At 51.9% G+C, this 24,622-nt stretch overlaps 1 protein-coding gene across 6 annotated transcripts in view; it reads left to right on the top strand.

Annotated features, from left to right (window-relative positions):
- The window catches only part of LOC125626683 (zinc finger protein 385C), a 203,778-nt gene that overhangs the window by 161,921 nt on the left and 17,235 nt on the right, over nucleotides 1–24,622 (top strand). For 5 of the 6 annotated variants that reach the window (XM_048829996.2, XM_048829994.2, XM_048829997.2 and 2 more), the window contains 2 exons: nucleotides 516–658; nucleotides 17,904–18,014. In XM_048829996.2, the coding sequence (XP_048685953.1) occupies nucleotides 516–658; nucleotides 17,904–18,014 (254 nt within the window). The remainder of the gene's footprint in view (nucleotides 1–515; nucleotides 659–17,903; nucleotides 18,015–24,622) is intronic. The other variant, XM_048829998.2, reaches the window with a different exon arrangement.

The following is a 24,622-nucleotide window of genomic DNA, read 5'->3' as shown; positions in this document are numbered from 1 at the left end:
CGAGTCTAGCTACTGCCTCTGCATCTCCATTGCTTTTCTTACCGTGTTGGCTCTAGAGTTTTAAGTGTCCGTGTGCTCGGAGTTGGATAAGACTCAAAAGAAGTCCAGGCCCCCGCCCCAAGCAGCCTACAATCAGAGGCCCCAGCCTGCATAGGGTCTGCGAGAGCACTCCCCTGTGCCTACTCAGAATCCCCTTGGAGGGGAGAGGCCCCAGGATTTCTCGGTGGGCATTGTGAAGGTTACTAGAGCTAGGTGGGAAAACTGGGATTTTAACATGAGAAACTTAAAACAAAAAGACCGTGGTTTGAAATGTTTCCGTTTCCCTGTGGGACACTTTGAACCAATTCAAGGCACAAAAATTCCCTCTTCATGTCAGTATCATGTAATTTCATGTATTTAAAACAAAACGCCAAAACACCATTTTAATTCAAAGTTTCAGAGTCTGCATTTGCCCTTTTCCAGGTGATTTAATTAAGAAAAATCTCAACGTTTTGTCTCCTTCCCTCGCTGTATAGGACCATCTGGGCACAGCAGCCCCCTCCTAGCATCGCTGTCTATTCCTGGGCGACCCCTACACCCGCCACTGGACATCAAGCACTTCCTGACCTTTAGACTCAATGGGACGTCCCCGCTCAACCTGTTCCCCAACTTCAACACGGTGAGTTATTGCGGGGCTCAAAGACCTTTCAGGCTGGAATGGGGGAGATCCATGCTTCCGCATCTGAAACACAGCAACCCACGGGTGCAGGGGGGGGCGGGATGCCAGCAAGGACAGACAACCCGTCCCTGCTCACAACGTAACCCCGTCAAGTGCTTCCCATGTTCAGGGAGTGGGGAAGGAATATTCCAAAAATGAGGGTTTGGTGAAAAGGAGCACTTTGGCCAGGGAATAACTTTTCGTTGGGCCATGATGCCAGTCGCTCTAGGCGAGCACAGATGGACTCAGGGCATCACTCCTGGGAGATGCTGGGAATCTGGCTTTGGAGGGAGCTGGGCTCCCTTCCCGGCAGGGTTTGGCCTCTGGGCACCCGCTGTTTTCAGAAGCACTAAACTCCCACAGTTTGGGCCAGATTGACAGTCCAGCAGCTCCTGCCAAGAGCAATGGGAGCTGGACCCTTGTGAAAGCCTGACCCCCACATGAATACACACTTGGCTGAATCAGATACCTGGGTGCCCAGACCGAAGGTGCCCGTTTGCCTTTACCCGTGACTGGCAAAGTTCTGTGCCAGATGGTATTGAATGGGTCCCAGAAAGGGCAACAGGCAGCATGACTTGTTCACGGTCACAGAGCACATTAATGGCAGAGCAGGGGACAGAACCCAGATCTCCTGTGTCCCAACTCAGTGCCCTACCCACTGAGCCAGGCTGCCTTGTTCTCATTAATCCCATCGTCCTGTAAATCCCTTCTCGTGCAGAGCCCTTATTGTTCTGTTCGCTACCAATCACAGGTTCACCGCTCTCCGCACCAGTCCGCTAATTTCCTGGTGTCACGGAGTTCCTGGGCGATGCTCTGGAACTGCTCCCCATGAAGTCAGTCAGGACTCTGGGGTAGTCGCCTTTCTGTGAGCAGCCTGTCTTCAGGACACACAGCTCACCCAGCTTCCACCTTCCTGGGTCTGACCTCGGAGCATTCAGCATCCTCTGCCTCTCCGTGCGCTTCCCACAGCGAGTCCGCTCAGGCGGTGCTCCTGGGGAAGCCAGAGGGTCCTGCACCCCAACTTCGCAGTCAGACGTGACTCTCAGCCAGCCAGTAAAACAGAAGGTTTATTAGACGACAGGAACATGGTCTAAAACAGAGCTTGCAGGTGCAGAGAACGGGACCCCTCAGCTGGGTCCATTCTGGGGGGCAGTGAGCCAGACAACCACGTCTGCACTTCACTCCATGTCCCAGCCAGCCCCAAACTGAAAACCCCTCCAGCCCCTCCTCCTCTGGGCTTTGTTCCTTTCCCGGGCCAGGTGGTCACCTGATTCCTTTGTTCTCCAACCCTTCAGCTCTCACCTTGCAGGGGGGGAAGGGCCCAGGCCATCAGTTGCCAGGAAACAGGGTGTCGGCCATTCTCTGGGTCCAGATCCCTGCACACACCTGCCCTCTAGGGCTCTGCAATGATCATACACCCTTACCCCACCACCTAGATACTTAAGAACTGCATAGGGGAAACTGAGGCACCCCCACACTATTCAGAGGAAACATTAAGAACAGGCCCACTTCGTCACATCTCTCCCCCCTTCGAGATCGAACTGAGCGGGGTCACTTTACCCGGTGACCTGGGGAAGTTTGAAGCCACCAATGTTCCCATGGATGCCCCAGCATCTCTCCCGTTCCTTGGTAGGAGTTACACCAGGCCCTTCCAGTTTCACGCCCTCCCTTAGGTCGGGGGTGGTCGATAGCACTAGCAGGCTGCATGTGGGAAGGTTTCTGCAGCCCATGCCCTTTGGCCACCCCAAAACCCCAGGGGGTCAAACTGGGATTGGGTTTTCTCCCAGAGCTCCAGTCTGGAGGGCTGCAATTCGGGCTCTCTTGGTTAAGGGCCCCCATCTTGACCTGGGCCACATACTGTTCACTTACAGAACTAGCATGGAGACATCCCTTTCCCAACAACCTTGTCTCCCCAACAAGCTGGCCAAACACAGCCACTTGGTTATAGGACGGTATACCTTTCTTAACAGCTTTCACTCCATCTGAGACCTTCTCAAAGCTCTCCACACTGGATCTTTCAACAGGAAAGTCAGTGGATCCATTCACAACAGAAAATTTCTGGCTGTTAGGAACTGAAACTTTCTTGATTAAATCACTTTCACACCCTTCAGTGGCAGTAAACTGCTTGCAAAGACTCAATGAGGATTCCTTTCCCGAGGGCTTTTCTATGCAACAATTCACCCCCTCCCAGAAATTCTGCTCTTACCCTCTTTACCTAGGGCTTGCTCTAGGGGAACACTTTCCTGAGCAACTACAGACTCTTTCTGGGTCTCCCTTACATCCAGAATCACCTCTGGCCCATCAGGCGGATTCCTACACAATCCCCTTTCATGCAAACTTACAGACTTCCTAGATAAAAGGTTAGAAGCATTCTCCTTCCCTTTGCCACACACAAGTTCAGGAATCTTTTCCTTCTTGCTACAGGTTTCCACACCCTCAGTAGGTTCCACAATCACATCACCTTCCTGCTCTCCTCGCCTTCCCACCCTGCTGACTGGACACAGCCATCAGCTCACAAGGCTGCCTAGGCTCATCCAAACTTCCCTTACCAAGCACCTTGCCACTCCCCACAGATCCCCTGCCCTGCCTGTGTCTCCCCCCACTCAGCTGGGGTCTCAGCTCCCACTGTGCTCAGCGCTGCCCTTGCTGTCCCAGTGGGGGCAGGCCACTGCTTTCCTCAATGCATCAGAGCCAGCGAGAGTCCCCAGTCTGGTGTGCAAGGGGGCAGGGAGCATCTCTCTGTCCCACCCAGCCCCAGGGGTCTGGTTACAGGCAGGCAGGTAGCCTGAGCCTAGCGGCTCCTCCCTGCTGCCAGCCAGGTCATCTGCATTTTCACTGACCATTCCCTCTCTGCCGATTGGTTCCCTGGATTCAAATTCAAACCCTTGGCAGTTACAGGAACAGGGCCTGGATCCTGTCCCAAAGAGACACAGTCACCCCACAACAGGGTCTCGCAGCTGGTGTCCTGGAGCACCCCAACGACCAGCCAGCCCCACCCCTCCTGGGTCTGCACGGGGATCTGGGCCATAGGCAGGGCGAGGGGCTTCGTCCCTGGGACCCTCACCCAGCTCACACAGCCCCTCAGCATCTGAGGCTGCACCACCCGGGGCCTGACACCAGTTCTCTCTGTCCCAGGATCTCGCCACCCCAGGAATGTCTCCCCATTCACCATCACCTTCTGCTCCCACTGGGAGTCCGAGGGGCCTGGCCCCAGGAAACTCCACACAGACATATAGGTCAGGAGTGGGAGCGTGTCCACCTCCCCACCCATCTGGCTGATGGAGTCTGTGGCCTTGGGACCCAGCAAGGGAGCTAGACACCGGGGCTTTTCCGCAGGGTCCCCCTGGTTCAAATCGCCAGCCTGCTCAAAGGCAGTGAGGTGGGCATCCACACACCCCCCCTCCTTAACTAGGGGCAGCAATTTAGTCTCGAGGTTCCCTGCGGAACTGGCCCCCCGAGGTCTATCCCCACTCACCCCGGGGAGGTCCCCTAGGCCTCTCCGCTCCCCCACCGCCAGTTCATGCTGCTGCTGCTTCTGCAGCTCTTTCTCGGGCTCTCGCTGTCTCCCACGGTCCTCTTGCTCTCTCGGACTCAGCTCCAATCCCGTCCGTCTCGATCCCCCGATGGGGAACCCGATCGTGAAGACCCTCGTCTGGTCAGGGACAGGAGTCTTGGGGATGCCTGGCTCCCACTCCAGCTGCTCCCAGATCCTGCTATAGCCCCAGTTGGGGTCAGGAATCTGTTCCTTAGAGCGGTCATCCTCCTCCAGCTGCACGATTAACTCTGCTTTGGTGAACTTTCCAAAGTCAACCCTCTCTTTCTGCACAGGGTTACAATGTCCTTCTTAAGGAGACGGTGACAGGCCATCACTCCGCTCTTCCCAAGTTGTTGTGGACTCACAGGCCCGTGTGTTCTCAGCTCCCCACGGTTTCCAGGGAGAACCCCTAGTGTGCCAGCCCTTCTCAAGGTCACCACCTCTTTGCCAGGGTCGAGCTGCAGACTCCTCCGCCCCTTGGACTGCTCGCTGCAATCCCCAGGGGAACCCTGTTACTGCAAAAGTCCTTCTCTCTCCCCGGGCCAAGCTGCAGGCTCCTCCGCCCCTGAGACTGCTCACTGCAGTCCCCAGGGGGACCCCATTACTGCACAGTCCTTCTCGCTGGTCACACACTCCCAGGGGTTAACCGCCCCCCGAAACCGCTCCTCTCTGAGCCTTCAGCACGTCTGGTCCTCGTCAATCCCCCTGCGTGTTACTGCTCCCCAGTCACTTACTGCAGGAAGCGCCGTCCACGGGGTACAGTACATCCCACCGCTGCCACCAGTTGTCACGGAGTTCCTGGGCGATGCTCTGGAACTGCTCCCCATGAAGTCAGTCAGGACTCTGGGGTAGTCGCCTTTCTGTGAGCAGCCTGTCTTCAGGACACACAGCTCACCCAGCTTCCACCTTCCTGGGTCTGACCTCGGAGCATTCAGCATCCTCTGCCTCTCCGTGCGCTTCCCACAGCGAGTCCGCTCAGGCGGTGCTCCTGGGGAAGCCAGAGGGTCCTGCACCCCAACTTCGCAGTCAGACGTGACTCTCAGCCAGCCAGTAAAACAGAAGGTTTATTAGACGACAGGAACATGGTCTAAAACAGAGCTTGCAGGTGCAGAGAACGGGACCCCTCAGCTGGGTCCATTCTGGGGGGCAGTGAGCCAGACAACCACGTCTGCACTTCACTCCATGTCCCAGCCAGCCCCAAACTGAAAACCCCTCCAGCCCCTCCTCCTCTGGGCTTTGTTCCTTTCCCGGGCCAGGTGGTCACCTGATTCCTTTGTTCTCCAACCCTTCAGCTCTCACCTTGCAGGGGGGGAAGGGCCCAGGCCATCAGTTGCCAGGAAACAGGGTGTCGGCCATTCTCTGGGTCCAGATCCCTGCACACACCTGCCCTCTAGGGCTCTGCAATGATCATACACCCTTACCCCACCACCTAGATACTTAAGAACTGCATAGGGGAAACTGAGGCACCCCCACACTATTCAGAGGAAACATTAAGAACAGGCCCACTTCGTCACACCTGGGTTGCCAAAGGGGTCTTCTGAGCGAGACACTGCCCCCGCCAGTTTGTGCACGTGTCACTCTTAGCCGGAAGGGTCGCACGTTTGCAAAACTCTGGATGAGAGCGCTCAGTGGGTCCGTTGCTGCAGAGGGAGGCGGGCTCTGACGCTGACCAAGGAGACACACATCTTTTGAAACAGGGATGCAGCCGAGATCAATCCCACAAGGCTCCATTCATCTCTATTATAAAGAGACGTTTTTAAAATGCTTCATTTCGACCAAAATCAATTGGGTTTTGCTCCCAGAATCAATCGCAATAAAGTAGCTTTGGAGAGTAATTTTATGAGTTTAAACACAGAAAAGAGCATCTAAGGGTACAAGGAATCCGTCAGCTGTCATCTATCCAGGTTTTGTTGTCAGTCCTGCTTTGCTCATTGCATAATGTCTCTTGTTAGCTTACTAATGTCAAGGTCAATCTGCAGGCGAGCCCTGGCCTCGGTTATGTGATACTTATATAATAATGTCTCAGGCTTCTAATCTCCTCCTCCTTTGCCCCTTAACCATCAGGGAATTTCAGGGGCCTCTTCCGGTAGCTGGTTGCAAAAAATTTCCATTTAAACCTTTTTTCCATTGGAAAATGGCTTTTTCAACTAAATGGAGATTTTCACATTTCTCTCCCCGCACCCTCCCAGCACAAGGTTGGTTTTAAATTTTTGGATTTCATATGAAAATTTTCAATTACACATTTTTTTGTCAAAAACTATTATTATTTTTTCATTAAAACTTTTCGGGGGGGAATAATTTGCCAGCCAGCTGTAAGGAAGAATCTGGACTGGTGTTTGCAGTGATGGCCCATGGGATTCAATGGGGATGCAGCATGTGAATGGACGCCCATAGGGCAGCTGAGAAAGTGAGTCGATGGTGCTTGGAGGACAGCATGAAAGAGAGCCAATCCCAATTTTGCATCCTCCATTGGAGACTCTGTCCTGACTTGCTGGGAGACGGACTTGACCTGTCCTAGTAGGTCTTTCACATCTCTGACTTGATGGAATAGTAGACGTTAGAAATACAAAGACTTGGTGAATCACCTCTTTGAAGAGGAAACGTTGTGGTCTAACGGGCTGAGTACAGAGACAGAAGACCTGAGATCTGTTCCGGACTCTGCCCCGGTTTGCTGGGTGAACATGGGCAAGTCAGTTAGACCAAACTTTGCAAACATGTCGGCCAAAAGGGGAATGACTCCAGGGCTGTGCTCTGTCCCGTGCTATGCAGGAGGTCAGACTAGATCATCACAGTGGTTCCTTCGGGCTGTGTAACCTATTAAAGTTACTCACTGAAATCTTCACTTCCCCGGGAGCTCTGAGTGCTCAGCACAGCTGAAAATGAAGCTGCACTCGTGTGGCTACTTAGGCACCTTTAGGCCTCTGATTTTGAGAACACGACTGGATTCTGAACCTCACTGTGCCTCATTCCCCCTCTCCTAGGCAGAGGGGGCGACACTGACCGTCCTCTTGTAAATTACTTTACTTCTATGCTATGGAAGTGCAGGTGATTATTGCTGCTTATTTAGGGGAAGATTTTCAAAGATGGAGGGGGGTAGGCTCCCAACTCCCACTAACTTTGGGATTCAAGCCCCAAACTCCCATGGACTCCTTAAAATCCCAGCTTTAGCCCCTCTCTCTCCGGGGCTAGAATGCCAGGTTACAGTAGAAGATGGTTTTGCTGATGCTATTAACAGCCATTTTTGCCCATGTTCCTTTTCTGAGCAATCAGAGCCAGCAGCTAAACTGACCCAGTCTGTTCCTTATGCTCCTTGGCTGGCCCTCCCACCTCCCCCAGGCACGTGTCCTGTTGTCATGTTGTTGTTTTGTTTTTAAATGAAACTTTTGAAAATTCCTTTCCCCTGTGTTTGCTTGAAACACCATCTCCGCCTGCAGCATGAGCTGGTGACATTCCACTGCCCTTCTGGCAGGAAGGTCTTTGGTGGTGGGCTCACCTCTGCGAGGTCCCTTCGCTCAGCAGAGACAGTTGCTCCACACCTGGCTGAGATAGGATCACACTAAGCTCTTGAGCAATTTGCCGTGTGTGCGTATTTGTGCAGGGGCTTTCCTGGTCTCGTTGAAAGTCTGCAGAGCCTCAGGGGGAAACAAGGACTCACGATCAGCTCTGCTTCTGACCCCAAGATGTTTTCACACGAGTCCTGCGAGGAGTAGGTTGAGGGAGAAGGGCGTAAGTAGCTCTAAGCACAGTGGGAACCTGTGATAAAGCTGTCTGCGCTCAATGGAAATCTTACAGCACTGGGGGACCCGTTCAAATCCAGCCCTGGCTGGGAGTTGGTGAAAGTCGTTCCCACCTGACCTGTGGCTGATGGGGCTGTAGTGACTCAGCTCCCCTGGCCCTTTGGAGAGGGTCTCTCCGAGGCAGGGATCAGGACTAGCAGGGGCACGCCCTCTCTCCGCCTGCTTTGTCCCTCCTCTGTGCAACGAGGAGTCCAGGCTGCAGGGACCTCAGCACACCCCCGGACCCAGCACCATACTCACTACAGAACAGAATGGTGGAAAATCTTCTGCGCCATCCAGCAGGAGGAAATTGTTCCAGGGAGGAAGGAGCTAGCCTCTGGAGCAGGCCTACCGGAGAGTGCAGCAGAAACGGCAGCCGGGTTCCCGGCTCAGCAAGGCTGAGCCTTCAGCTTGGGCAGGGGTCAGATTTAAAGTGATTTTCAGCCCTTTTCTGGGTCAGGTTCATGCCAGTGCAGAGACTCAGCGCAGGGCCTACGAGATCCTCCAGGCTGGATCCCGGGAGGTGCGGTGCATTCTGGCCTCGATCCAGCAAAGCTCTTAAGCATACCCTGAACTTGGAGCAGTTTTCTGCCCAGCACCTCGCAGGCTCGAGCCCTTACGTGGGATTTAAGTGGCGCGTCAGCCTAGTGCTGCCGCAGCACATGGGATGGCTTCCATGCCTCCTGCAGTTACTGCTTACCCGGACCAGACGTGTCCGCTGCAGGGCGCGTAGACCCCTATTGAGTAATCTGCTCCTCCGGGCCTGACAGAAGGTGTCACAGACTTCAGCTGCTTCCGTGTGGAAGCGTCCAATGTGATAGTCCTTGGGCCAGGCAGGGGGGATCCGTGTTACCTCCTCCTTGGGCTGCCCTTAAACAGCCCCGCTCCCTCCATGCGTGGGGGAGGTTGAGGAAGTGAGTGGAGCGACAGGACCTACGTTTGGAACCGGCCTGGCTTCCTGGAGTGGCTGAGACATCCCAGCTGCAGAGCAGCATCTGATGAAGCCCTCAGGCTGGCATTGCAGGAGTTGAGGCAGGTCCTGGTCGCAGCAGGAATAAGGAGGAATTTGGCCACACGGAGGAAGTGGGGGATGAAGCACCGACGGGGGGGGGGGGGGGGGGGGGGGGGCAGAAAGTTCAGAGGCCCCATCTAGGCAGGCGGCTTTACAGAGGATGACAGCAAAGGCCTTTTCTTGGAGGGCAGCTGGACTCCAGCTCCATTTATTGCTTCGTTGCTCCAGGGGAAGTCAGCCTGGTGTTCCCTTATCTCCCTTTCCCGTCTAATCTGCCATGCCGACAGCTCAGCGAGTCCATCTGGCTGCTGAGCCTCAAGTATACGCTAAGGGAAGAAAGAAAAGCTGTTCGTCCTTTAGATTTCAGATTTCCAGCTACGCTGGGTCATATTCAGAGTTGGTGCAAGGAGAGAGCAACTCCACCCGTGTCAGTGAACTTGCACCTTCTGACCCCAAGCCCATGTGCTGGCCCTGCTCCGGCCCAGGAAATGTTCTGAAATAGTCACCCCCACCCCACTGGAACAGCGTCGAGGGAGAGTTGCTTGTTACCGCAAAGCTGAATCCTCTGCATGCTGGGCAGGTCACAAGACTCTCATGAACCCAGCAGATGTTCTACTGTGGAGCAAAGCAAATCCTGCCGAGCTGTGCGCTCTTGCTCCTTAGAGCAAAAACCCAGTATAATAAAGAGACAGCGGATCGTGTTCAGGAGGCACTCTCTGGCTGTGACTGCATTGAGTTCCCCAAAATCTAACAGTGTCTTGCAAAACCACAATACCAGAAGGCACAGTCCAAACTGACGCTGTCCCTCTGAATTCCCATTTCTGACCTCGGTGGCTGGCAGGAAGTTCAACGAGGAGATCTCTATTTATATCAAGAGGAACATCCTGGGGATAAATTGAGTAATTTGAGTCAATAGGAATTGACTATAAAGCAGAGACATTTGCTCTCTGGATGCACTGTACCCAGAATCGCCTCTCTGCTTTCATGTGAGTTCTCTCTGGAGATGGGGACAGAAGACTCCTGATGCATTCCAATTAATTCTGCTGGAATCTGTAAATGAAAATCGCGTCAGACCAGACACTCCTGAGCCCTGGGAATTGGTACGTACGCTCTCAATGCAGAGATCCGTCAGCAGAGCTGTATTTAGCATAGGCCAGGACAAGTACATCGTGTCACATTTTACTTTTCCAGAGGTGTTCTTGGTGCCACAGAGAATAGACTGTAGGGGGTACAATCCAGCACTCATCTGTGGGAGGAGACTAGCCAGGGTTATGCCAGGGCTTTTCCAGTCCAATGTCTGTGGCTGCAGAAGTTGGAAGAAAGTTTTTTTTAAGTAGAAGCACAAGAATTCTCAGGTGACATCAAAGTGTCGGAACCATTCAGCGTCACCCACCGAAAGGAGTCGTTTTGTGCTTCTAGCAAAGTTCTCTGTGTGCTAAAAACACAGTTCTCTGCCGATCTGCCTGATGGAACAAAGATGCAGAGACAGAGTGTCATTCGATATCTGCAGTGCAGGCGGGTGACTGGAGCAGACCGGCTCCACAGAACAGCTATGTACTGCATGGCCCACTGCCGAACGCCTTTTCAAAACTCAACATTAGATTTGACTTTTGAATACAAGAAATGGTGAGGGGTGAAACAGCTATGAAACCTTCAGCATCTGCAGCTGCAATAATTCTTGGCTGTAGAGTGGAGCGTTGTTCCAGGGGTCTAGGAGCCAGGACTCCTGGGTTCACTTCCCAGCTCTGACTCTGAGGAGGGAAGTCACTTTACTTCTCTGTACCTCAGTTTCTCCATCTGTGACATGGGGATCATTCTGGCCGGCCTGCTTCCCCAGGGCGTTGCACGGACGAGCGAAGGAGCGTTTGCATAGCGAAGTGATAGCGCTAGATGTGAGTTAAGTGTTTATTGTTGTGAAGGAGTCGAACGGTGGGGATGGCCTAGTGGTTAGAGTGCGAGGCCAGGTCCAGTTCCCTGGACTAGTCCCTCAGTCCCCCATCTGTAAAATGAGGATGACCAGCACTGCCCTGCCTCACAGGAGGGTTGGGGAGGATCAATGCGTATAACAGATTGTGAAATGCTCAGAGCCTCAGTACTAGAGGCCGTGTGACTAGTGTAAGTCGATAGAGGGAAGGGACAGATGGCATCCCATCGTACATATGGGACTTACTGCTGCAAACAGCTTCATGTAACCCGAGAGCAGGACCTGTGTCCCGGCATTCTGGGAAATCTTTGCATCTCTGTGTCCAGAACAATTAAATGAGCTGGCAAGAGACATCAGTTGGGTCTGATCTCACTCAGCGTTGGATGGGACGTGGCAGCGGCTGCAGGGATGGCCGAGGCAGTGGTTTCATGCCGCGCTTTCATGTCTGGAAACAAGGTCTCTTGAAACAGGGTGGAAGCTCCCTTGCCCCAAGCATGTTTTCCCTTTGGAGTTAGCCAGTTCAGCGCTGCTCCCCGGGCCCGGTGCAGGGGCAGAATGGGTTCTTGCCATGAGCCCCACATTAGAGATGACGGGTCGTGTGGGAACACCCTCCCTACAGGTGTTACTCCCTACAGATGAATGGTGATGGGAGCAGCAGCCAGTGAACGCACAGCGCTCAGAGGTACTTGCCAGCAGGGAGAGGAGAGGAAGCCACCCCTAGGAGCCTCAAACTTAAGAGCTCCGTGTGCTGGAGTGCTCAAAAGAGCTAATGCGATCCTGGGATGCATAACCAGGTGAATGTTGGCTGGGTGGAGAGAGGTTATTTAACCTCTGTGTTCAGCACTGGTGCGACCGCTGCTGGAACCCTGTGTCCAGTTCTGGTGCCCACAATTCGAGAAGGAGGTTGATAAATTGGAAAGGGGTCAGAAAAGCGCCACGAGAATAAGAAAACCTGCCTTACAGCGATAGACTCAAAGAGCTCAGTCTATGTATCTGAACAAAGAGGAGGGGTGAGTTGATTACCATCTATAAGCACCTATCTGGGGAACAAATAAGTAACAATGGGCTCGTCACTCTAGCAGAGGAAGGTCTAACGTGATCCAATGGCTGCGAGTTGAAACTAGACAAATTCAGACTGAAAGTAATGCTGAAAATTTGAACAGTGAGAGTAATGACCCAGGGGTCGTGGAGGATCCTCCGTCACTGTCCGTTTTTAAATCAAGAGTAGCTGTTTTTCTGAAAGCTCTGCTCTAGGGATTAGTCTGGGGATGTTCTGGGGCCAGACTAGATGATCCCAATGATCCGGCCTTGCAATCTAGCGATCTATGAATCAAACCACTTAACAAACTCTTAAGTACCCACAGGAGCCTGGATGTTGTTGCCACCATTCTACAGATGGGGCAGTCCAAAGCCAAGGGGTTAACAGGTCTGATCTGGAGCGGTCCTGAGTAGCCGCAGCTGGTATCAGTGGCAGTTGTGGGTGCTTATCTCCTCTGAAATCCAGCTCCCTGCCCAGTACAAGGCGTGTTCAGGCTCCTTTAACCTGGCTGTAAGTAATCCACACTGGGCTCTTCTGCACAAGAGCAGATTTTGCAAGTGACTTGCCCCGGGACACATAGGAAATCATTGTCAGAACTGGGAGTGGAACCCAAGAGTCCTACCCCCTAGTGCCTCTGTATAACAGAACTTTACTGCAGGGTCATTTATTAGTCATGTCTCATATGACATAGATCCAGTGAGGCAGGGAGTTACCTGGTGGGACGTGTAGGAGACTGTGTGTCTTAAGGAATGGAACGGAAAGCTCAGGCGAATATCTGTTGTCCAGCCGATACTCAGAGCTGCCAAGAGCCCTGTGGCTTCCCCAAAGATGTCTGGGAATGTGAAGTAATGACTTTGGGATGTGCCACTCCTCTGTTACTCTGAAAGAACCCAGCCAGTGAGGGCAGAAGATCACGTGATGGGAAGACACCAGAAAAGAGCATGATGATGAAGTGGTTGTAGAACAGTGTGAAGACCCAATCTGCTGGAAAACGGGCCGTCCGTTTCATCTCCTTAAACAAGTAGTTTAAAAATCCATCTGGGGAAGGGGTAACTTTTCTTTAATTGCCCCTTCATGGCTGCAGACTGGGGCTTCAAAGGGTTAGAGAGGCAGCTAGGGCACATCCCCAGATGCTGAATGAATTCATGATGGACTAGCGCAATTAAAGAGAATATGAACTGAATAAAAATTGATTGGACAGTTAAAATGTCCTGTGGTTTTGACATTAATGGAGGATACTTTATAGGAAGAGTCCGAAATGGAAAGTGAAGCTTTCTGAGAGGCTGTAATTTAGCGTTAATTAATAGGCGTGTAAACCTCTAGCACGTAGCATCAAGGACCCTTGATCATTAAAATACCAAATTGTCTAGTACCCTTTTGTCTCTGTGGTGTGGAGCCTGCATTCTCATCACCGCCCCCTCAGAAGGTTCAGTGTAGTAATAAAGAGCCAATCAGATCTGTTCTCCCCATGGGTTGGATTTTTTCCCCCTTTGCTATTAATCCATCTGATTTAAATAGTTGAACAATCTTTAACAAGTGCCCGCAGAGCCTGTCTCTCAGCTGCTCTGCTGGTCTCAATGAGTGTAGCTCTGTTGGAGTCGATGGAAAAATGCCCATTTAAACCCACTGGGAGTCTGGCCCAAAGCTTGACCAGGCATCAAAATCTGGTACTTTTATAATAAAAATAATAATCATTTGCCCACCTTCCGGCCCCAAGTCTCCATGTATCTATCAGGCATTGATGAATTTCCACAGCTCAGCTCTTCTCTGAGGCAGGGCAGTGTCACTATCCCCATTTTACAGTGGGGGAAACTGAGGCACAGATAGAGGAAGTGACTTGCAGCAGATCAGTGGAAGAGCTGGGAATAGAACCCAGGAGTCCTGGTGCCCAGTTTGGAGCCTTAACCACAAAACCATCCCTCCTTGCATACATATGGCAGGACATATGTGTGATGCCTACAGCTGGCTGAACTTTTGTCATTAAAAGATTGTGGTGTTTTTCCCCTCCAAACAATGGCATTTTGAACAATTCAAAAATTTTCTGTGCAAATGCTTGGCTTGTTCAAAATGTTCCTATTTTTCATCAGAATGAAACAAATTTTGATCTGAATTTTAAAAATTCAGTGTCCTGTTTTCAGTTTTCCCGTATTTCTGCTTTTCCAGTGAAAAAAGGAGTGGAAAGGGGGGGAAGAGCGACAGCAACAAATTTTGGGTTACGTTTCAATGGAAAAATGGAATATAACAGCAAAAAACTTCCCCCGGAATAACAATATTTTGCTTCTCTCTAAAGAAAAACACAAAAAACTTCACAAAAAACTAGGTATATTTCAGCCACCCTAGTAACAACCTCCGAACTGTGTCTAGGTCCGTTCCGTGTCTAACAGAGGCTTGGACACTACACTCTCATATGGGCATGTTAAAGTGATGGGAGGGAAGAATCTGTTTCATTCACAGTCTCTTAAATATTCCCCATTTTCCGCCAGCCAGTGCAGGGCCAGCAGGCACACTTGTGCACTCGCACATGCATGCTTTTGGAGCCAACCTTTTCTACTGGTGGAAGATCTTGAGGCCATGTCTCGACTCCGTCACTTCGGTACTGTCTCTGCAGCTGGGCCGGTGTAGCGCAGGCTTTTCCTACAGAAGGGGTTTTTCCACCCCTGGAGTGAATCCGCCTTTCCGAGGTAGCTAGAGAATCCTTCTGCTGACCCAGCCACCTTTACAGAAGGGGTCGGGCCGACCTAAATATGGCTCTGAGGGTGTGACATTTTTCCAGGGCGTGTGTCGCATTCCTGGGACGCGCCTAAATGTCTGTGAAATCCTCGGCTGTGATTTGTGGTTCTCATGGTAGCAACTAGAGCCTCCAAATGAGATCAGGGCCCCCTGGGGCTGGGTGCCGCACAGCCCCATCGTGAGAGACGGGCCCTGCCCTCAGGAGCTCGCAGTCCTACTGGACCAGGCAGTGGAAGGATTATTACATTTTTCCAGCTGAAGAACTGGGGCAGAGAGAGGTTCTGTGAATTGCCTAATCAATGGCAGGGAACTCAGAGCTCAGGAGTCCCAGTCCAATGCCTCAACCCAAGCCCATCCTTCCTCCCTGAGTTAATTATGGGCACTGCTGCCTAGAACCACCAAACCCAAGAAATATCTGCTACCTTCCTGAACCTCCCACCCATGGCATCTTCTTAGATCTGTAAATTCCACTCCACCTTCCTCCTGACATCTCCAGTTCTTGGCTCCCTCCTGAGGTGCTAGACATGGGGGATGAGCTCCTTAAATGCAGAAGAGCGGCAGCTACCAGTTAAAATGCTGGGGGGCCATTCCGGCAAGGGAACAGCATGGACACAGCACCTTGATGCAGCACTGCACGGAGGAGAGAGATTCCTCCTCGTTTGCACTGTGGGGGTGCTGCTGTGAGCACACGGCAATGTTCGTTGTCAGAGGTGGAGCCGCGTCTTTGTCATCGCTAGAGGCCTCTGGTTCCCCTATCACAACCCAAATGCCTCTTCATTTATATTCCAGATAAGTGAGTAAAATTTCATCGCAAACAGGCACTTCATTAATCACTCGATGTTACCATTCTGTTCACTCCTGGAATGGAATTTGGGGTCTTGATAATGGCTCTGTTGTCCAGGCATGTGCCCTGAAGACTGATGCACCTGTCTCTGCGACTAAATAGCTTTGCAGAGAAATACGATCGCCTAAAAACCCAAGGTTCTACTGACAGCAGGACACAGATAAGATAATCTTCCTATGCCTCCAGGTAGCGGAACAATCCTTGCATTATAGATTACAGCGTCACTCCAACAAAGAGATTATTCTTATTTTTCCCCCTTTTGCATTTTGCTTAAAACAATTATGGCTTTCGAATAAGTTTACCACGCCGGCTGAGGAATAAAATGACGCTGAGCGTCAGGGAGAGACAGACCCACTGGGGGCTGTCGTTGGTCTGTGTGCGCCTGCCTCATCTCAGAACCTCTGCCCTTTGATGAATCGTCTCAGAAAGACACAGCCCATTACAAATAGCCGGAGTTCTTCTAGTTCTGTGCAGAGCAAGCGCCCTGTGGAATACCCGGGGCGAGGGGATTCCTCGGCCAATAAAAAAATGTTACCGAATAATTGTGATAATAGTTTGATACAGCATGAAAAGTAAATGACTTCTTATAGTGCAGGCCCCAATGGAGATTGGCTGGTGCTAGGCGCTTTCCTTACCCGTAGAGAGAGTCAGTGGCTGCCCCAAAGTACTTACGAGCTAAATAGACAAGTCAGACAAGGGGGGGAAAGGGTCACTACCCCCACTTTACAGATAGGGACCTGAAGCACCGAGAGATCGTGAGCTGGCCCAGAGCACATCTGGGGGGATTCCCCTCCCTGTACATTGTTCCTGGCATGTGAGCAATTCAGCCTAGATCCCAATGGCAGCAACCTGTCGAAGTGCTCCCAAAATTGGCGGCCCAGCAAATACGTTAGCTGTGGGCTGGGCAGCTGACTAGGCATCAGAGCAGGGAATTTTCAGGGTTCCTTGTTCTGAGCTCCACCCCAGTCGGTGGGTCTGCATCTCGTAGGATGTCACAACGACACCTCATTGTGAGGAGAGTGACGTGTTGTCACGAGGGTGAGATTCGCTGCAGTGCAGAGGGCAAAGCACAAGGTACAGGTGCTGTGTAAACCCTGTAGTGCTTAGGTCTTCTGCTGGCCTTGCATGGGGGTGAATTTTATTCACTGATTAACAGCAAACAAAGGGTTAATGACTGGCGACTCGTTTTTATTGCCTCCAAGTCTAAACACTGAGACCCTATTTCAGTGGCTGAGGTTCCAGCTAAGTCACCTGGCAGTGCACCTGTTTCACTGGGCTGATGAGGAGGGCAGCTGGGGACCTCAAATTAAAACCGATAATTTGCCATCCACGACATTGACATCTGTTGTGAACGGAGAAGGGATCAGAGAGGAGGGAGAATCTGAGAGCTTCCTGGATCTCTCCCTGAACAGTTAGCCTGGGGGACTAGGTGCCAGGACTCCTGGGTTCTATTCCTGGCACTGCTACTAACTTGCTCTGTGTCCGTGAGGAAAACTCACTCTTGGTGTTTCTGTTTGCCCCCTCTGTAAAAGGGGGGGTTATGATTCCCAGCTCTCAGAGGCATTGAGATCTGTGGGTGAAATGATGAGAAAGAGGAATTATTTCTCCCTGGTACTGGGGAAGGGGTCGAGTTACTCAAGAGCCAGGAGAAGGCAGGAAAGCTCCAGAGGCTGGGGGAGAGGAAATATTGTCACCCCTCTGCTGAGCAAATGCAGATCGTGGGGCCCTGCAGGTTGGTTTCCGATGGAGAGACACCAGTGATGCAAAGTCTGCACGTTTTCTTAGTGTAACTTGCTTTATTTACACCGTGTGCATCAGTCCTTCAGCAAAGGTGGTCACAAACAGCATGCAGGCACAGCCGCTCTCTCTGAAATCTTGGGCCAACACCAGGGCCCGGTTCCCCAAGAGCAAGAATTGGCTCTAGTTGGAGAGACTGAGGCAGAGACCAAAGTCTCTGCTGCTTGCTACAGCTCCTCTGAAAGAATGAATTGACATTGCAAAATGAACAACGAGGCAGCATTTCTTCTAAGGTTGCACGCAGCTGGCAGGCGAAGAAAAAGATCTTGCAAGACTGTGTAACAGCGCCCTCTTGGGGCTCCTGCTGTAACAATATGATAAGAGGTAGCAACATTCGGGCTGCCGGGCAGAACCTCATGGTGTGTTGGACATCGGGGGCTGGGGACAAGCCTGGATTCTGCCCGGACAACACCTGGAGGACAGCACGTGCCAGGAGCTGCATGCTCTAGGTGTTGGCAGGGCCCGTCAGCAGTAGCCGAGGAAGGAAAGGATTCGAAGCACAGTATTAAGCACCGAGTAACCACGTGCCCTCCCTCCCTCCCCTTCCAGATGGATCCCGTGCAGAAGGCCGTGATCAATCACACCTTTGGTGTCCCCTCCCCGCTCAAGAAGAAGCAGTTCATCTCTTGCAACATCTGCCACCTCCGATTCAACTCCGCGGTAAGCTGTGTCTGGAAGGGGTGGGGCGGGCAGTGCCGAGGGAGAGGGGGCTTAGCAGCCGGATGGTCGAGACAAGGAAGGAACAGGCTCCTTCCCAAAATGGGACAGTGGGCCAGACCCTCCATTGCCAGCAGCTTACATGGGGTACAGCCGAGGAGGGGGTTGTCCGGAGCCGTAGCTGTCCCAGCCCAGGAGCTCTGGCGGCTGGTGCAGCAGCAGCTGGCTATGGCTGCCCCAACATCAGCTGGGCCTCTTTGCGCTCGCCCTGCCTGCCCCGAGGTGCCCATTGTGCTGGGGGCTTCAGGGAGGGTGGTTTAGTGGGCGGGTCACTGGACCAGGACTCTGGGGACCTTGCTGCAGTTCTTGGCTCTGCCACAGAATCCCCATGTGACCTTGGGCAAGTCTCCGCCTCTACTTTGTGCCTCAGTTCCCAATCCGTGAAATGGGGATAATATGCCCTGATCTCCCAGAGGGTGCTGGGGGGATAAAACCCATTAGTGATGGTGAGTGCTCGCCTGAGGTATGACGATGTGGGTCAGCTGAGTATCTAGATAGGGAGGAGCCAGCTCTGCTGTCTATACCTGCAGGGGGTATTTCCAGTCCGACCTTGCAGAAAGTTTCTGCTTCCTTTGCACCGTTGAGAGTAGGTCATCCAGAAAGAAAGCAGAAGGCGGGGGGTGTTGGGGGGTGTTCCTCAGGACATAGGGAAGCCCCAGGGGATTTCTCTTGTCTTTCAAAGGGAGTTTGAATAAAGAAATGTCCTGATGCCTAGGCCAGTCCCCCTAAGGCTAAGGCCTTGTCTATACTAGACAAATACAGCAGAAGCCCAGTAGTGCTTAGGTGAGCAGCTGGCCCTTGTGGGTGGGTTTCACACACTGAGGAACAGCAAATGGAGGAGCTCTTGACATGCACTGGTTTCATGAAATCAATTTAAAAAACGGATCTAGTGACATTGGGGCAAAGCCCAGCCTAATGTACATACATATAAACCACTTTCCCCTGTGCTCATATTGATTTTGCGGCATCTGACACAAGCCAGGTCACCACAGAGTTAAACAAATTGAAGTGCATCTGCATTAGGCGTTTGCACTGATTTGACTAATTGAGTTTTAAATCCATTTCATCAAACTGGTTCAAGTTTGCTAGTCGAGACAAGGCCCAGCAGAGCTCTCTGAAGAGGCTGGGAACGTTCTCAGAACTCCAGTGCTTAACTCGCCGCTGGGCCAGCCCCCTGCTCCCCAGCGCACCAAGCAAGGGCATGTCTGGGTTACTTAACCCCACACACATAGTTTTAGATACAATTACAAACTGTGAACGTGCTTGCAGAGGAGTCGCTCCCATTTATAGCTTGGGTGAATTTGCCCTGTAGCATGGAAACTGGCCTGGGTTAAGTCCCCTGCACCGCAAGGGAGATCGGTCCAGGAGTTCCTCCCAAAATAGGGTTGGTCATCATGACCTTGTGTCTTTGCGTCATGCCCCCCGTCCACCCTGGGAAGGGCAGGTTCGGCTTCGGGTATGTCTCATCACAGCCAGCCCCCTGCAGCGGGAAAGCCCTGCAACATTCAATGGCTTCCCTAGCTTTAATGGGAGGAGGTGTTGCCTAGTGGTTTGAGCAGAGGACTGAGACATGGGAGACCTGAGTTCTATTCCCAGCTCTGGCACAGGCCCGCTGGGTGACCTTGGGCAAGTCACTGCATCCCTTTGTGCCTCGGTTTCCCCATCTGTAAAATTGAGACCGTGATGCTGCCCTCCTTTACAGAGTTTGAGATCCACTGATGAAAGAAGTTAATTATTTATTATTATGGAAGGGCAGCAAGTTGTAAAGCCAGCCTCTCTCCCTTTCCGCCGCCCCCTCTCTGATACGCGGTGCCGTCAGAGGTCTCATTTTCACAGCCGCGTTCCAAGGCACGGACACAGCTTGCACATACCCTGCACACGTGGTGCTGCAGGTGGATTTACCCCTCTCTGCTGCCCTCCAAGTTGCTCGGCACCGCACCCTGCCCCCTTCTGGTTCTTTCACCCCGTGCGGCTCCATGAGGCCGACTGGCAGCTGCGCCCTCCCTCTCTAGACACTGGAAATGCCACGTCTGTTCCTTTGTCTTTCCGCTGCTCTTCATTTCGCTCAGGTCCGCTCCGGCTGCCTCGCTTCTTGGCTTGCACCCTTAAGCTTCTTTATCAGCCCGTGCAGTTCGTATGTGTTCCTCAGGAGCTGAATGTAATCTTTGCCGCCCTGGCTCTGCAGAGCTCTGATGTGCTGGATGGGTTGCTTGGGGTTTTTTTTAGCTTTTTCTTCCAAATCAATCAAACATCTTGTCGAGGGGAGGAAGGTCACTTTCATTCGTCCCCTGCAGTAATGAATTGTACCCAGTCGATCTCTTGTGGGGGGAGCTGATTAGAAGTTTAAAAGGAAATTCTCAGTCAGATCAGATGCTGCAGAAGTTGGGTGGATCCCCAGCAGACAGAGGTGAGGTTCTCTGCTCTGGGACACTTGGGAGGCCAGACTAGATCCGGCCTTACTGTCTATGGCCAGCTGAGATCTGCTCTGCAACCTTCCATGAAGAGGTGACTGACCGTGGCACCGGCCCAGCTCTCAACTCTCATTCCAGTCGAATCTCTTTGCTCTGGCTCAGGGTTGTAACGGTCGTTGTGTACAGAGGGCCGAATCCCAGTGTGTCATTCTCAGCCCCGGATGGGCTCCACACTCCTCGGCGCAGTCTCCAGGGTGTTGATAGGAGCCTTGCACAGAGGTCAAGGGATAGAATATGGCCCTGAGGGAGTAATTAACCTGGCAGGAATCATGGCATTGTCCCATTCAGACCGTGTTGCCAACCCTGGTGGATTTATCAGGAGTCTTGCAATATGTGGTATTTTAGTGCCTGGAATTAGAGGATTATGGGAAAATTTCATCTTGGAACTAGGACCCTAGGCTGTGGAAAACCCAGAAGGCAGAGAATCAGCACCTGGTGTTTATCGTCTTTTCGAATCTCATGATCTTTAACCCAATCTCATGATTTTTGTGCGCTTGATGCTGGGCGTCATTCACCAAGGGCACCTGGGTGGCTGCAGGCCACTGCTGTGCTGCCATTCATTTCTCCTCCTTCCCCATCCTCCTTTTTCCGGTTTCTCCCTCTTCCATGTCTCTATATGTCTGCTCTGTTCTTCCTTGTGCATTTCCCTTCCTTCAGCAGCTCCCCATCTGCCCCTGCTCCTGTGGGCCTTTCCCCTGCTCCCTGTTTGCTGAAATGATCACCTGCAGGCTTTCAGTGAAAACTGCTCAGCAGGTTACTCTCTCCAGCACCCAGACACCCAGATCCAAACCCCAAATAAATCTGTTTTACTCTGTATGAAGCTTGAACAGGGTAAACTCATAAGTTGTCTGCCCTCTCTAACACTGATAGAGAGATATGCACAGCTGTTTGCTCCCCCAAGTATTAATCACTTACTCTGGCTTTACTAATAAACAAAAGTGATTTTATTAAGTATAAAAAGTAGGATTTAAGTGGTTCCAAGTAATAACAGACAGAACAAAGTAAGTCACAAAGCAAAATAAAACAAAACACGCAAGTCTAAGCCTAATATATTAAGAAACTGAATACAGGTAAATCTCACCCTCAGAGATGTTCCAATAAGCTTCTTTCACAGACTAGACTCCTTCCTAGTCTGGGCCCAATCCTTTCCCCGGTACAGTCCTTGTTAGTTCCAGCAGACATCTCAGGTGGTAAGCAGGGGCTTTCTCATGACTGGAAGCCTCTTTGTCCTGTTCCACCCCTTTTTATAGCTTTGGCACAAAACGGGAATCTTTTGTCTTTGGGTCCCCACCCCTCCTTCTAAAGGGAAAAGCACCAGGTTTAAGATGGATTCCAGTATCAGGTGACATGGTCACATGTCCTGCAAGACCCCAGCCTCCATTCTCCCTGGGCTGGCCCACACGTACCCAGGAAGGTTTGCAAGTAAACAAAGCCATGTACAGGTCACTGATTCTGACACACCCTTAATGGCTTCCACTTAATAGGTTTACCTCAGTGATACACGTTTGTCTCTTATTCTCCTGACTCCAGACCTAGTAATAACACATGCAAACAAATGGGGTGACCACACTCTGTAGATCACAAGCTTTGTAATGAGACCTTCCAAGAGACCCTTTGCATAAAGCATATTCCAGTTGCATCATATTCACAGTCATCAGCATATTTCCATAAAACATACAGAGTGCAACGTCACAGTGGGAACTGGAGTCAGACTGGTTTAACCCCCCCATGTGGACGCTCTTAGTTCTGTGTTAGGGCCTTTGTCCGGCTTAGTTTACATGGCTTGGGAAGGGGTTTGAGGTAAACTGAGAAAAAGACACAGTTGTTCTGGGATAAGCGTATCCCTTGTGGGGAGTGAAACCGGGGTAGCTACATCAGTGTAACTGTACCCTTCCCCTGTAGACAAGCCCTTCAAAGCCAGGTTAATCTCCTAAACTCTGCAAACAAAACTCTATTTATTTTAAAAAGCATCTGTCAAACTCTAACTGCAGCCTGTGTGCTCGAAAGCTAAGTGTCCCCTCTGCCGACCCATACCAGTGTCTCTTCCCCCCCGTGCAATATTTAGATCTCACGCATGACAAGCACCCGACCAAACAAATATTTATTTGCTGGTTGCAAAGGCAGGGGGACGCCATAGTAATCTCCCTGCCGGTGTGGCTGGAGAATTGAGCCTCTGGCCAGCACCCGAAGTGGGTTAATGAGCAGCCACATGGCTCCTGCGCCTACAGAGAGAGCAATTAGCCTCTTTATACTTTGCTCCTGCTAGTTGAGGCTCAGTAATCATGCTAGCGTGCTTGCTCCTTCCCTTCTCCAAACGGAGGAATAGGGCAGGAGGCTACAGGGGAAACCACTGTTTCTTGGCTTTACTGAAAGCCATGATGGTTCCACAGTGTTTGGGCAGGGCCTCGTGGTGCCAGGAGAGAAGGTGATTGTTGGAGGGCAGGGGAAGAAAGTTAATTGCAGAAAGAGGTGATTTGTCACCAAGAAATCACCAGATCCTCCATCTAGTGTCTTACATGCAGGGAAGCCCAGCGACTCCCAAAATGAATGGCAGACTTTCTGTCTCAGGACTTCGGTAGCCCCTCATCCCCATAGGCTGGGAGAGCCTGACGGATCACCCCGATGGCGTCCTGTTCACTAGACCACCCTCCCTGCTGTAAAGGCCGCGAATCTGACACCCTGGCTCTCACTGTATGGTGTCTTGCTCCACGATTAGTCCCATAGTCAGTGTGAGGGAGGGGAGCAGCATAGACCCCGAAAGGATTTGGGCAGCATGAAACGCAACACCCCAGAGCTAGTGTGACAAAGGGAGATCGCTAAGAAAACGCCAGTCCTTCCACGCCTCCTTGTGCTTTGCTGCAGATGACCTCAAGGCAGAGAACGAGGCCAGTCGGTAGCTTTCCTGGCGCATTTCTGAGGAGGAGTTTGATGCACTCAGCTCAGCGATCAGATCAGCCGCTGGAACAGGCCACACAGACACAAGGATGTGGATAGTCCCTGCTAGCCTGGGAACCTGCACAGCTCCGCCTCTTCCAGAGGAGAAATGCAGCCCCCAGCTACAAACCCTGCAGGAGGCTGGCTCAGAACAGAGTCCCAGTTCGACTGTCTGTGTCCTCAGACGGCCTCATCACCGAGTAACTGGGAACATGCAGGAATCTGCTGCCGCGTAACTCACAGGGCATGTTCTAGCGGCTGATGCAGGGTCAGCCTGTTGGCCCCAAATGCACTCGCACAACAAACGCTTGTGCTGTGTCTCACTCGTGCACACTCCTGCCCGCTGTCTTTCTGTCTCACTATCCCAAATGCTCACGCCCACCTCATGCGCGCACATGCTTCTTGCCTCTCCGGCACTGTTGTCCCGGCACTTGTTCTGTCTCCCACTCGTTTCTTTCGCACCTGGGCTGTCTGTCACTCACACGCGTACTCTCCTGCCCTTCCCACCCCTTCTCGCCAAGGCCCCATCTGGAGTGAAATCACCTCGCAGTTTACGCTGTAACGCTGGTTCGATTTCTGCACGGGACGGCAAAGCGCTGGGAGCCCTAGTTAAACTCCAGCTCAGCCCTGACCAAATTCCGTTACCTGATGGAGCATCTTCGTATTTGCTTCCTGGTGTGAGCCTGGTGGGTTTTCATCCACGTATCCTGCCATCGATTCTGAATTCGGACACCCTCATTTCTCTCCCCTTAAAGGGGGGGTTGGAGGGTCTGGTTCTACCTTGTAAGTTCTAGCAGCCTAAATTGGCGTCCAGAATTACCAGGCAACTTAACCTGCCTTGCTCTGCTACAGTGTCTTGATTCTTTTGGGATTTAGTTTCCATAAATTGCTAAATTGTGGTTGCTTTTGGTGACAACACTGCCTTGTCCCCAACTGCTAAGGACACAAATGTTTGGGGCTATTATCTTTTGTGTATGTTTTTATCAGGACCGTGCAGGCATGCGCCCACTGCTGTGCACTTCATTATTCAATGTTCACTGGGAGAAAGAAGACGGTGAATGGAAATTGCATGTTAGAGGCCTGTTAGGTTACAATGGGAGATGTGTCCTACCCGCGAATGTTTTTTTCCTAACAGCAGGAAATTTA

This window comes from Caretta caretta, chromosome 27 (genome assembly GCF_965140235.1).
Source record: "Caretta caretta isolate rCarCar2 chromosome 27, rCarCar1.hap1, whole genome shotgun sequence".
Taxonomy (NCBI): Eukaryota; Metazoa; Chordata; order Testudines; family Cheloniidae; genus Caretta; species Caretta caretta.
Note: the sequence above shows the minus strand (reverse complement) of the source record. Positions and strands in the feature narration are given on the sequence as shown.